The sequence below is a fragment of the Halichoeres trimaculatus genome, unplaced genomic scaffold (assembly GCF_033239565.1).
Source record: "Halichoeres trimaculatus isolate MK-OKI-2021-1 unplaced genomic scaffold, fHalTri1.1 fHalTri1_scaffold_11, whole genome shotgun sequence".
NCBI lineage: Eukaryota > Metazoa > Chordata > Actinopteri > Labriformes > Labridae > Halichoeres > Halichoeres trimaculatus.
This window is the reverse complement of record NW_027437189.1, coordinates 27,576,912-27,591,582: the sequence shown is the minus strand read 5'-3', so window position 1 is coordinate 27,591,582 and position 14,671 is coordinate 27,576,912. Positions and strand designations below refer to the sequence as shown.

The window sequence follows — 14,671 nt, the reverse complement described above, 5'->3', positions numbered from 1 at the left end:
CATTATTCACAATTACAGTAAGAGATCTGGCAAAAAAAGGGAGATGACAGAAGCGCTGGCATGGATTGGAACTCTGGGCTGAATCCAGTCGGCTTAATTTGAGCTGAATTCTGCTCCGCCGCTTTGTGGGACTCTTTAGAAAGAGGTTACTTACCGAGTTAATGAGCAGGAGGAAAAAACCTTGATAACTAAGTCATGACCGAGGGCTTTCCCGAGCAGAAGGTCCACACGGGCACCAGAAACTAGGTTAAGGGGTGTTTAGTTCATCCTCCTCCTGTAGTTTCAACAGGGTCTTATTCATTTCCCACATGACAGATAATGCCATTCAGTGCAAAGTGCGTGGCAATTCATTTTGTTTATGAACGAGTTACAACCATGCATAAAATATTGCACATTCTTAGCACAGCAATTCATTTTCTCGTCTTCTGAGGGGTGAGCACAATGCTTATCATGCACACATTCATGCCTCTCTTTGCACGGGGGGGAAAAAAGGAGAACGGATTTAATGACGCTGCAAAATGTATTGAAAAGAGGAAAATCTGGCAAATTAAATAATGGAGATGGAGCTTAAATGTGAAATCACACGTAGAGTAAAGATGAATCCTGTGGGGTCTTTATGGATATGCTGTAATCTGTTCAGTCAGGTTAACTATTAAACAATGGCTTTCTTTGGTGTTAGTTTGGCTTGATTTGGAGCTGGGGAGAATTCCCAGCCGTACAGTCTACTTACTCTGGGATCTCATTGGTCAGTTGGCTTGGGTGAAAAGGAAAGACAGTCAAGGACATTGACATGAGACAAAGACATGTGGACAAAGACAACAAGGATGGTCAGACTGAAGGACAACACACAGTAAGCCAACGCCAAAATCATGGACAAAGCACGTAAACACATGAAACGCACACACACACTTATTGGACAGAGTTGGGCAGCCAGTTGTGTGTTAGTGAGTGTGAGTTCTGAGTCTCAATGGGAGTGTGATGAACTGGGACGCTTTTCACACCTCTGAGTGTTTGTGTGAAGAGCTGTGAGACGAAGATATAGAGCCGTATGCTTGATGTCTTCTCAGGTTCATCATATAAACATTTTAGTTTGTGCCAAGCCGGAAGGTGCGCTCTTCTCTTGCCAAGCCTCGCAGACAAATGGAAGAGCTAAAGAACGTCTGATCAGCTGCCTGAGAGGGGAAGATTTCTCTATTTCTTTCTCTTTTTTCTCAACCTGCTCCAGAGACCACTTTAAACCTGCGTCATCAGCTTATCTTTGGCCTTCACAGGCTGTTGAAAATTGCAGGTTGTGTCTCCTCTGACGCGGGTTTTACTGACAACGGTTGAACACTGAAAGTAGGGGAAAGTGAAATCATGCATGTGTGTGAACTGTCTGGTGCTTGCTGAGCAGAAGACCACAGAGCAAACGGAGCGCTCAGGGCAGCACAGGGATTGTTAACTGCCTCGCTAATTAGACAAATCCAGAGCGGGGCTGGATGTGTGACCAGTTCACCCAGAAGCCTTTGCACTGATGATTTCATCAACGCTGTTATCACAGCTAACCAAAGGACCAAAGGAGGAGATGGATGGACAGCAGGGTTATTTGGCTAAAAGCTATTATGGTGCTGATGGTGGATGAAGCTGGATAGATGAAGATGATCTCCTTGTCCTCTTGCTTACCTCTTTGTGACAGCGTTGTGGTACTCGATGAACGTCCGCCCGTCAAAGGCGATGGCTTCTGTGTCTCCCGCAGACTTCTCATAGATTGCTGTAAAGGGAGAGGGGAGGGAGCGAGGGATCGAAGAGAGGATTTTTCAGAGGATGACATCACACCAATCAATAAGACAGCAGGATCGGTTATCAGAGCCGACGGAGTGTGAGCAAATGGGCCAGTGTCGGTGCATTTGTAGTTTTTATTAAAGAGAAAGGGACAGCGTGCCACCGTACAAGGTTAATGGAGAAGGCAGTGGCTGAGTGTGTAAGACAGATAGGGCCTCAGTGAGTTTATCTCTGGCAGAGTGACATGATGATGATGAAAGGGATGTGCAACTCTTGAAAATAGCTTTTCATGAATATTCAATTGACAGCTTTCATCACTTTTATGACCGCCACTTCAGTTTGAACGAGTTATTTTGAAACCGATCCCAGCATCAGAAATGCCAATAATCCCCAAAACGCTGTATTACTTCGGTGAGTACACTAATCATAAACTTATCTGCTACCGCTATTTATTGGCTCCCTAAAAACTGACAGGTTGTTTTCTCCGCAAAACAAAAGGCCCGAAAGCAACAATAAAACCAAGGCTGTATGATGAGAGCAAAGGAAAGGGACCAGGGCTGCCAGAGAGTACATCAGTGTCAAAAGCTAAGAAAATATTATGAAACAGTGTGATCTATTCATTGATTTAAAAGCTGTGTTTGGTTTTAAAGATATCATAAAACTAATCAAAACAGGTTCCATCTTAAAAAATGTGATGTGTTAGAGGTCTCATTTTTAATGGGACTTTACACTGGACAAAATTCTCAAAAAAAATCTAATTTCTTCTCATTTTGCAAATCTGTAGGCAGAGCAATGTAAAACTCCAAAAAAGTAATTTGAAGGTAGAGCTTTGAGCTGAGCTGCTGCTGCAGTTAGCTTAGCTTTTCTTTGGTTGTTTAACCTATTTTGGGATTCCTCTTGTTTACAAAGTCAAACAAATCAACTGTTATCATGATTATCTAACAAAGCTGTACTTAACGGAGGCTATGAACTGAGCTGCTTCCTTATCTTGTTTCTAGGTTTTACAGTTCTACAGTTTCATTTAGCAGACACGTTTGTCAAAAGCAACATAAAACACAAGCAAGTATTTAAAGTAGTTAGTGACGAAGTGCTTCAAGTTTGTTTGGCCGCAGGTGCTGCCATCTAGAAGAAGTTTATAAATTCATTCATTCATTTATTTATTAATTTTATTTTACATCCGCCAAGGAGGTTATGTTTTTGGGGGAGTTTGTCTGTTTGTTTGTCTGTGAACAACATAACTCAAAAAGTAACAAACAGATCTTAATTAAATTTTCAGGAAATGTTCAAAATGGGATAAGGAAGAAGTGATTACATTTTTGAGGTGATCTGGATCACCGTCTGGATCCAGGATTTTTTCAAAGGATTCTTTATCATTGTGAGATAGGGCTGTTTTCACCATATGTGTATATAACTCCATGATAAATGGTCGGATTGCTTTGCAAAACAATACAAGACAAGGTCACCATAATTTCTGACAGATGTAAAAGTACGATCCAGATCCTGGCAATGTTCTGGATACTAAGATCCTGAATATGAAATATGAACTGAGTCATCATAATTTTCAACACTGTCAGGTAACAAATTATTGTACAAACCTGCAACTAACACCAAATTGTAGCAGACAGTCTGCTAAAGAGAGTATAACATTAAAGTAGGACTTAAGTGTTGCGTGGCAATCACAATATGCTTGGTGGGGGTCTGCGCTCTCTGAGTGCTTTTCTAGTTTATTGTTAATTTCATTACATCTAAAATAACGTAGCCACGACAAATAATTCAACACCAAAAACTGGTGATTAGAGCTGAGCCAGAGTTACTGATCTCAGCGTCAAGGAGAGAAAAAGTGCTATCTTGGTGACGCAAATGGAGATGGATTTGTGTCCTGGGAAAAACTGATCTGACCACAGATACTGAGAAAGATCCTTTTGAAATAACTGATGTTGGTGCTGATAATCTCATTTGAAATTGGGGTTATGAACAGGCATATATATCGAATCGAGTCTATTTCATATGTAAAGTTAACTTACAGAGTCCTCACAGGGCCTTTAAATGAGACAGTTGAAAACAAAGCACAAGTACTTTGACATACACAGTCACTGTCTCTACACAACACGACTCAAACTAAGCTCTTATGAGCTGAGGAAACAGTTTCCCTTCCAAGAACGAGCCATGTTACATAAAGACTAAATATGCTGCCATCATGTATCCAAAGTTTGATACCCAAAGGTAAAAAAAAGCAGCTCACACACCAAGTTGATTAATCTCAATTTCAGAAGTTAACTTTGTCAAGTAGATCTGTGTATCTGTGTGTGTGTGTGTGTGTGTGTGTGTGTGTGTGTGTGTGTGTGTGTGTGTGTGTGTGTGCGTGTGCTACGTTTCGCCTTTGGGTATTCAACGTTGGGATTTTATGACGCTGGTTTAGCAACACAAACAAAATTCTGGGAAGGCGGCATCCTTTCAAAGATCTAACTCCTGCTGCCATGTATCCCTCAAGAGTAGAACCAAATAATGTTGGATGAGGAAATGGAACAATCTGTACAGTCACAATGATTCATTGCAATTTCACGCAGCCATGATAAGGTGATCTGGAGCCAGCAAATACGCCCACACCAATCAAGCCCGTGCTTTTATATCAAGATGTAATGTGATGGATGATAACTTTGACTGTGGTCAGAGACACTCACTGTTCTGGCAGTTTACTCCTGAGAACCCACTCAGGCACACACACTCGTAGGTATCCAGCTGGGGGTTGCAGCGGCCGCCGTTGTGGCAGGGCTCCAGGGCACAGGGGTGCCCCTGGAACATGGCGATGTTATTGGAGCGCTGGGCGTTCTCCTCTCTGAGGATGGGGGTGCCCATCAGGATGATCTATGAGCAGGAAGCAGACGGTTAGAAAGACTTCACAATAGTTCCTCTGATAGTTTGGTTACACATGACAGGTCAGCTCATGAGCTCTTTATATCAGCCTGCCTTTTCAGTTGTTCTGTATCAGAGGAAATGATGTTTTCAAGGTGACTTCTTTCTCAGCTTTCAGTCACATTCACATCAGAGTGGTCCTGCTTTATATAACCGGGCAGAGCGTGGCGTTAGAAAGACTGGGGTGATCGCCTGACAGACAGGGACAAACATAAATGCTACAAAGGAATCTGTCTGCATGCAGATGATCCTGCATCTTGACTCTTAGCCTCTCTTGTCTTAATGGGCCCTTTGACTAAAAGCAATCCTTTTTCTAAAGATTATCTTTGGGTTGATTTTTCTTTTAAAGGTGATGTCAGTTAATGATAAAAGATGAAAGGCGAGGAGTGAGAGATGTGACGACCGTGGCAAAACGCCAGGGCTGAGATCAACATATGACAGCTGCAACACTAAAGCAACCTTGGATATTTACTAATGAATTAAATATTTATTGAATGAAGGATCAGGCCTGGATGAAAGAAAACGCTGGTTTTAATTAACAGGATGTGGAAACTTGAGCTGATCTGACTGAATGAGGAGTGTGTGGGGGCAGTTTGATCAGACCTGACTGACATCCACAGGTGTCTCCACACGGAGACTCAAACATGCTGGACTCTAATGGTTTATATTTGGAAACGTCTTACAGCCAAAGTTACATCGTGGAGTGATTTTTGATCATTTCAGATGTTAAATTGAAAAGTTTCAGGTCAAACTAAGTGCATTAAAAGTTCTCTACATACTCTGGGCTATCGTCTCTGGAGGCCTAATTTCAAAGCTGGGTTTTAAAATACAGGTATGATTATCAAACCTGCCCGCAAGCTTAGACATATAAATCAGCCTAATCTCATTTAATGCCTATTTAACCTTTTCACACAGACCTGTATTTATGTAAAAATGTAAATATTAATCATCCCTGACCTTCTTTGGGAGCTTTACCTTCTCAATTCTTGTTTTACGTTTAATCTCTTACCTCATTTTCAGCCCTTCTCTTGTCACATTTATCTGATTTAATTTTTCCCTCCTTAGCAAAACACTTGAAGATAATCATTTGTTAGTGCTCTTGGTTGTTGTCCAAGGGAAAGCGACGAGTTATGGTGCTTTGTGTTTTCTGCTGAATGATCATTAAAACCTCATTATCCCAACACACCCTGAGAGCTAAACAACTCTGTACAGTGATACTGTAGATTCATTTAGACCCCTTCTCCTCCTCCTCCTCCTCCTCCTCCTCCTCCTCCTCCTCCTCTGAGAATGAATTCCACTCTGTTCCCAAACAGGGAAATGTCTCCCAGATAAGGCGCTGTCACGATGCTCATGCAGAACAGGACATCAAACTGAGACAAACCGTCTTCCTCATAATTAACTACTCCCAAGGGGCCAAGTAAGACAAACACCACATTTAGCTTTTGATTTGCTCAGAAAACTGTCAGGGGAAGTTTGCAGAGGAGAACTAATGACAAGTTTGCACAAACAGTAACATCCTGCCTTTGTTCTACCAGGTTATTTTTGGCAGTCAGAGATGAGCTTTTTGCTGGAAAGTGGAGAAAAAAACTGGAAGGCTGTCAGAGAAAGATCTAAGAGGAGCGAAAGGGAGGGACTTCAAAATGGTTATTCTATTATTAGTGCGTGCTAATCCAAATGAGCGGAGTCACTGCCCATCAGAGTGGGCTTATAATGGAGAATAACTTACACCACGGTCTGTTGTATGACAGATAGATCGCAAGAAGCTCATCCTTAGATATGTGAAAGTATACATCTCAGGGTGCAGGAGTCATTAAAGTACAACATAAATCCATCAGCTGATGGGTCCATTATCCTGCAAGAGAAAGACGCTTGTGAACACTCACCTTCTGGATCGTTCCTCTGAATCCTTCTGTTAGCGCTGCGCTTCTTGCCAGTCGGCTGAAATCAGGAGCTCCACCAACAAACAGAGACTCTTTCAGGTTAAGATCTACGTGCAGGTTCTGATGAGACAGGACAAAGAGAGGTGTCAGTAATGGATGAGCTCAAGCTGAAGAATTTGCTCCTCACTCTTAAATGCCCCAGTTACAGTAGTCATCTGCACAAAGGAAATGTATTTTGGGTATTTTTTTGATAAGAGATATGTTTTCTACACTGGACTATATGACCCTAAGAAGGAAGAACAAAAAAACACAATGAAGCTTCATTAAAAGTTTGGTCCAAAAGGTTGAACTAAAGAGGTCTTTTCAGGTGAGATGCAAAATGTATTCAAGAACTTCAACAAAGTTCAGTTGCCATTTAGAGTGAGCTTTGCATTAAAACAACCTTTGCAAAAACCTTTACACACAGTATCAGGCTTACATGTAAAGAAAAGGTTACACCACATCATTAAAAACGTGACAATGCAAACCGGATGTGGTAAAAAGTTCCAAAAGAAGGGAATAGCTGCCATCATTTTTGACGTGTGAGATCCAAATTTGAATCACTTCTCTGGTAGTTTCAAGCCACTACTGTTTCAAAGACGTCACAGGAATGGGTAAATTAAGGCTTGAAAGTTGTTTCAACTGAGCTGACACAGCATTTCTTCTCATTTACTCTTTTTAATATTTACATCAAACACTGTCTATTCTTGAGCTATGGTCCAAAACATTTCAAACTTTAATGAGTTCATCTCTGAGTTCAGGTGGACTCTGTTGCCAAAACTGAGGCCATTTCCTCCAATTGATCCTCTGGTATAAGTTTCACCAGAGCTTGGTGCGTGACCTCCTGGGTGTTAGTGTAAAAGGAGGTTAAGAGAGCCTCACATATATCTTTTAAAGTGCCCAATTTAATCCTTTGTGTCTTCAACGACCTTCAGACTTCTTTTCCTCAGCATATAATGGTTTATAGCTTTTCTTTAGCGAGTTGTGTGTTTGTATTCAGGAAGCATGAAATAAGTTGTGTCGTCTTATTTTAGATCTATGATTGGAGTAAGATTAATAAAGCATATTTGCAGACATGTCACGGTCATAAAGATTGTCCCATTAAGAAAAGGAATTTTCCATATCGTAGCCGGCAGAGGTTTTAACTGCACTTGCTCGGCTCCTTTCTGCGTCAATACACTTGATACATTACAGCATAATTGATTTCTATGTCTCTCAGAGAGAGTGGTCAATTATCCTCTATCTGAGACATAAAAAGAGACTACAAAGAAAATCAGGAGTGGGCTGGACTAGAGGTACTGCAGCGTCTTCACAGACATCTCTAATGAATGGCTGATCATAAGAAGCGACCTTTCAAACAGTTGAGTGCGGAGACACATTAATTGCAATTTATTTGCACTGCGGCGGCTCTGAAATTCAATTCTTCCCACCAAACCTTTGGGCCGATTGCTTTGCATTAGCAAGGTGCCGCTTTTTATTTTTTTTGCACAGCAGAGCCGGCCCACTTCAGAGGGAAAGAATTAATGATCTTTATTTTATGTAGAGCAGTAATTGCCAGAGGGGTAAAGTGGAGTTAATTGCTGGAAAAATAATGGAAGGGGCCAAGTAAACAGGCTTTGTGCGAGGCGAGCTGGCACCGGCTCGGCTTTTATTTAGGATGGGATTTGGAGTGCAGGAGGCAGCGGTGCTTGGCTGAAGCCCGGAGGCTGTGTCACTGCACCTTGAGCCGCTTCCAGCAGCGCCAGGGTGAGGACCTCGGCCAAAGCTGCTGGACCAGCTGAGGCTGGAGCCCGGAGGCTGAGCTGAAAGTTGTCACAAACTGCAGGGCAGAGTCGTCCACCTCGGGCTCTTTATGTAGACCTGACTGCTCTGATACACTCACTTTCTCAGCAGATTAGGCCCACTGTTACACTGCGCATACAGGTACACACATTCACCAATGACCAGATGTTCTTCAGCATGCACATGAGAGGCACAGAGCTTATTTTGCAGATAAAAAGAAGCTAAATTCATGCTTTCTTATCTGTGTGACAACATTAGACAACAGAAATGCCATTAACTGAGAGTTTCCCTCAAAGCTGCTTGTGAAAGGTGGTAAGCAGGGAAGCTGCTGGCTGTGGAAACATGCATCATATTAAGACCACAAAACATCCCTATGCACTATAATTAAGCTAAAGTTAGGAGATCTTACTTGGATAACAGTCTTGTAGTTTGAAAACAGCTCCCAAACTTTCTCATTACAAACAAATATAAAATATGTTTTCAAGATTTAAAAAAAAGTTCAGAGCGAGAGGTAAAACAGCCCCTGGGCAATCACTGCCTGACAACAACAACAACCTTGTACCTGAAAAACTTTAATGCACTGCACTGGCCTCATGCAACTGTTGCTAAATTTCTCCAGGCTGCAGGAAAAACCTTGAGATGGTAGCAGCTAACTGATATACAGCCCATTAAAATGTATAATCCCTGATACTACAGGATTAGACAACAGTTTTCACTTTCATTCCCCTTTTTGGCTTTGTTTGCTGTTGTAGTGTCACAATATTCTATTTTGAAGTCCATTCATTTTTATCAGTAAGTCTTTATTAAAACTAGCTTTGTGCTAGTTAACAAACACCATCTTAGACTTGACGGTGCCTGTAACACAGTTAATGTTGTTTTATGTGACAAACATTCCAGTTTAAAAATGAACTTGTGAAAGACTTTTTGTCTCATGAATTATTTAAGACTGACTTAAAATCAATATTTACAGAAATGTTAGTTCTCTCTGCAGAACTCCAAAGCACCCCGAGGACTTTGCGTCCCCTGAACGTTGTGAACACAGCTGCAGAGAAAGAGTCATGAAGAATGAGGCTGCAGTGAGTGTTTTCTGGTGAGGAATAAAAAGTCAGAGCCCTGTTCATGTGTGCGCCCATAAGAAGCGAGATAGTAAGGAAAGAAGTTCCTGAACCTGTGATGCATGCTCAGCCTGTGCAGGACTAGTTTGGTATTTTTCACAGTTATAAATGTTTAGATCACAGAATCTCAGTTTTTATGACTGCATCATGAGACTTCATGCAATGGAGGATGTGTCACGTTCTGAACAGGTAACGATCTGAACCTGAGGAGCTGAGATAGCTCTTCTGAGGAGCCATCCTCACCCAGTGATGTTCAGTGAGTGCTGTTTGTGTTGTTATGGGAGAGTGAGTGGGTGACAGAGTGAGTGACTTTGTATTATAGAGAATTGTTCCTGTTTCCAAAAAAAAAGTGCGAGCAGATGACAAAAGAACAGCCCGGCTTGGCTTGGCACCTCACATCTCCTCCGGTAGATTTCCTTCTCCTTCACTCACCCCCTGTTCTTCGCTTTCTCTCTTCTTCGTCAGCCACGCGGCTCTGGCGTGATATCCCCACCTACGCCCGGCTAATGAAGACGTTTCTTTGTTGCTAAAAACAATGGCGGCCACAAAGATGACTGTGTCCTTTCCTTCTTCCCTCCCACCTTCCCACCCCCTCCCACCCTCACGGCAGATGGACCGAGGTGAAAGCCAAACCGCGTTCTTTAAGAGCATCTCCACTCCAATGTGTGTGTGTGTGTGTGTGTGTATGTGTGTGTGTGTGTGTGTGTGTGTGTGTGTGTGTGTGTGTGTACGTGTGTGTGTGTGTGTGTGTGTGTGCATGTGTGTGTGTGTGTGCGTGTGTGTGAGCTTATGAGATGGCAAAGTTTTTCTACAGAACTGGCACCTTTGAAGCCGCCCGCAGCTCTGCAGAAGTACCTTTATTTTAACTGTGCTGCTGTTGTATGAAGACATGGGGGTGAGAGGACGTAGTGAGCGACTTAAAATGAAATATGGGCGGAGGTGTGACGGGGACTCGTCTCATTACCTTGCGTGATTTCTTATTTCCAGACAGCACATCATAGAAAGAAAGAAAAATAGGGAGGAAGAGAGTTATTAGGGGAAGAGTTGTAAGTGTCTGTGCACAGAGAGACATGCAGAGCCAAGCAAGTGCAAAAGCTCCCAAAACACACATACACACACTCTTACACACACATCCACAGACTCTCATCTACACACACATATCCACAGGGGGGCGTCTGTAAGAGCATTAAACACAGCTGCAGGGAAGCACAGACAAGTAAGGTTTAAAATCAAATATGAGAAACGTGCACCTTGCATTCTAGACACTTTACACACACACACACACACACACACACACACACACATACACACACAAGCCAAAAGCAGAGCGAGTGTGTGTTTACACTTCCAAAGAGAGGGGATGCAAATGAGAGAGCAGGTCTAAGAGGCTCATGCATGAAGCAGATGGTGCCACTGAGAAAAGATATAAAGAGAAAACTTCATGGAGGAGAGGCAGTGAAAAGTGCCACTTAACACAACCTCATTTACAAACTGCTGCCATTCAATCAGAGGTGTGGAAGGTTTTTATTCCCTTTTATCTGAACCTGTGTGCCTTTTCACAGACTGCACTTCATCATGCTGGCAGCTCCAGCCATCTCTGCGATGAAGAACACTCCCAGCATGTGATGTGAACCCAAACGATGAAACTTTTCCGTGCCATGTGTCAATACGACCACCCTGAATGTTTATTTTTAAAAGTTTGAGATAAGAAACTCTGTGACTGATCTAAAAATGACACCCTGAACTGAAAGCTGCAGCAAGAAAACGACAGAAAGCAGCAGTTGTAGGGCAGTCCAGTGAACTACAGAGAAGTAGAATAGTCTTGGGATAGGCCATGATGCCTTCTGGTCACTCTGTTTACTTTTGTCTCCATCTACAGACTGTTAGATTGTAGCTAAGTAAGAAACTTTTGGTTTGCGCTGTTTTGGGCGCCTCCTGTGGATAAAGTGAACAGCCTCCTTCTCTGATATCCATCGATGAGTAGTTAAAAAAAACAAAAATCTCTGTTGTAAAAGTCAAATGTACCACTTAGTATAAATACTCATCTCATGGGAGCTCTGAGTATCAGACTAGACATTTTCAACATGCTGACTGGGGTTTACTGGCTGAACTTCTGCTTCAGTGTTCTGGCCAAAAAAAATTACTGTGACCCATTTACTGGAATCCAGTTTGCTAAATCTGTCACAAACTTGTTTTAACAACAAGGTGCCAATTGTTGTACACATTTTTCTTTGATCTCTAAATTTGTCAATATCACTTTTTTCTCTCTTTTTAACTTTCTTCTTAGTTTTTTTCTGCTCTACTTGAGAAAAAAAGATGACAGATACAGCAGAAAATCCAAAGTCAAAGATGTTTTTCCTTTATTAAGTTGAGTTTTAGGTTTTTATGCCTTTATTCTGATATCACGGGACAGAGGATAGAGAAGGTGACTGGAAGGAAAGAGCAAAGGCTGCTGGCTTCAATAATTGTGGCCCTGTTCATGGCAGTGCGTGATAAAACCACTAAACCAGACTGGCGCCTCTTTTGAAGCACTTTGTAAATTTGCAAGAGAAGATCTACATATTTTTACTTTGTAGTATGAGTTGAATTTAAGTTGAATTTTAGGTGACACTGACTCAAATGTGTTTTTTTACAGCAGCACTGTGTCATTAAACCATCTGCCGTCTGGCGACTTCTCCTTGTTAATGTATTAAAAAATGTATTGACTTGTGCTCAACTTTCAAATTGTGATATCATGGCAGCTCTAATCCATAACATGTTGTGTGTGTGATGCAGCGTCTCTCTCGGAGCAGTCAGCTCTCACTCCCTCCATGTTCTTAAAGCAGGAGTAGGAGAGAATTAGCTCTGAGCCGTCCCGGATTGGGTCTCTGCTTTGAGCTCTATAACTACTTCCAGCTCATCCCTCGAGGCACCCCCCTCCTCCATCTTTGCTTCCCCCCTTGCTCTCTTCTTTTAATATGATTTTCTGCCTCTGTTGCTGTAATAAAACACAATTATCATATGGGCAGCGGGGGAGGACCCAGCAGTAAGAGAGAGAAGAAATAAAAAGGAGTGTGTGTTGTGTCTTTGTGTAAGATCAGAGTGCATGTTCATAATTACACATTACACTTTGAATTTAATTAGACGACCTGCAGCTTATCAAGCTATGAGATCACCTTTCATTTGGATGTATGCACCTGTGTTATTGGTCTGGACGCAGAGCTGAAGGGTTTCATCACGCTCATCTCACTGCTGCTGCTGCTGCTATCTCCTTAATCTGCCTCCACCTCCTCCCCCGACGCCTCCTCTGAGGCCCCTTTTATAAAACCGACTCTATAGCAGCGTTATAAGCTGTTTTTGCTTTCTGTTTGCAGCACAAAGTTTTATCTCCAGCATGTCAGCAAGCTGAAAGGCTGAGTTTCAAAAAGAGAACAAGTGGAATCACAGGGTTTCCAAAATTAAGACAGCTTGTCAAACTGGCCCTCTACATCTGGAGCTCTCCCTCTCACCTTGATGGGTGTCAGGAGATAGCGGCAGATTTTCTACAAACCAGGCAGGCAGAACCGCATGTTGTGGGAAAAGTTTGCTGATACAGCCCTGTCTGAGGCGGTCGAACGAAACGCCCCTACGTGAGCCGAGAAAGTTCACTGAAGCTCGGGATTGTGGCGATGACATGGCAGGAGCACACAGATGATCAAACAGACACAGTAAATAATGCACAAGCAAGGCTAAGCACGGATCAGGTCCATCAGCTCGGCATGCTTAAAGCAAGGTAACTGTTCGCAGCGCGTTAGCTTGCTTCCTCTTACCGGTGCCTCTCCTCGAACAGGATCCTTTTTGTTCACCATGATCTCTCCTTTACGGTTGGAGCGCTCCAGGTTGATGGTGTTCCACACGTTCAGCTGAATCGGCTCTTTACTCCTGATCAAATGAATAAAACAGAATCTTATTAACACACGGCTGTCTTCATACAACCTGTTTTGCAGGCTTATCGTAGGACTTTTGCATCCTAGACACATTATTTTCCAGTTGACTCTACTGGATCATATTTTTACTAATTTTACTACATCTTAAGTAGTTGTCAGAGTTTCTTGTTGGATGTAGTTTTTTTTTCTAGCTGAGAGCTCAAACTGAAGACACCAAAGATGACAGATTCAGAGCTACGCTAATGACAACAGAAGGTATTAACTGTCTGTCTACTGAGAGGGCTTAGTCTTTTTATTTCCCTCCAAAAAGAGTAAAAACTAATGACAGAAATAATACTTATGAGTGAAAAGAGACTCCTTTTAATTCAACTTTAAATTCTGAAGTTCTGTTTCTCCGACTGGTAGACATTTGCAGCACTGGATTCCTTTTTGTTTTCAGATCCTTATGAAGTAAACTGGCTTCTAAAATTCATCCAATTATTACGGTCAAAATCATTTTCCTGCTGGCAGCGTAAAGACTGACAAGTTTCTGCTTGTTGTCTCAGGTCCCATCTTACACAGACACACAAAATGATTTTGTGGCTCCTATGGGGAGTTTGAACTCGTTATGTAACAGGTTGAATGTATCTGGTGTCTATCTGTGAGCTGCAAGAACAAACTAAGCTGTCTGCAGTAGGACTGATTATTTTTATGTAGTCATATTCGATGCCTGAAACCACAGCAGGGGGTGAGAATCAGTCAAAGTGATTGACTGCATGCTGCCGAAACAGCCGTCACTGACATTTTCCATGGCAAAGATTTAAAATGACACATAAATTGGAGACTTTAAAGAAGGATGATGAGATTGTCTGTTGTAACATATGATAAAGAGTTGCCATCAGGGTTATTATAGTTTGCATTTTTCTTGAGCTTTTGTTTTTATTTCAGTTTGACTTTTCAATTTCTTGTTATTTCAGTTCAGTTTTGATCAATTTTTAAAGTTTTTTTTTAAGTTTGGTTTAATTTTATTTTTTGCAAATGCCTTGTTTTTATTAGTTTTAGTCTTTTCGTAATACATGGTAGTTGTTAAGGGTAAAATTAAAAAATGTCAGGAAGAGCTTTGTCCAGTTAAAAACTCAAAATAAAGCCTGTTTTTATTTTTATTTCAGTTAACAGAAATGTTTTTTACCACCTGTTTTTCTGTTATTTCTTTAGCTCTCACTGACCATAATAACCTTGGTAACCACTTTGTCTGCAGGAGGCGCCAGAATCAAGACAAACTAAGAATTTCCCACAG

At 41.8% G+C, this 14,671-nt stretch overlaps 1 protein-coding gene across 11 annotated transcripts in view; it reads right to left on the bottom strand.

Annotated features, from left to right (window-relative positions):
- The window catches only part of agrn (agrin), a 361,340-nt gene that overhangs the window by 13,285 nt on the left and 333,384 nt on the right, over nucleotides 1-14,671 (bottom strand). For 5 of the 11 annotated variants that reach the window (XM_074681162.1, XM_074681166.1, XM_074681170.1 and 2 more), the window contains 6 exons: nucleotides 13,279-13,390; nucleotides 10,455-10,466; nucleotides 6,558-6,674; nucleotides 4,443-4,626; nucleotides 1,663-1,750; nucleotides 731-754 (listed from right to left, as the gene is read on the bottom strand). In XM_074681162.1, coding sequence (XP_074537263.1) covers nucleotides 731-754; nucleotides 1,663-1,750; nucleotides 4,443-4,626; nucleotides 6,558-6,674; nucleotides 10,455-10,466; nucleotides 13,279-13,390 — 537 coding nt within the window. The remainder of the gene's footprint in view (nucleotides 1-730; nucleotides 755-1,662; nucleotides 1,751-4,442; nucleotides 4,627-6,557; nucleotides 6,675-10,454; nucleotides 10,467-13,278; nucleotides 13,391-14,671) is intronic. The other 6 variants (XM_074681168.1, XM_074681171.1, XM_074681172.1 and 3 more) reach the window with 3 other exon arrangements.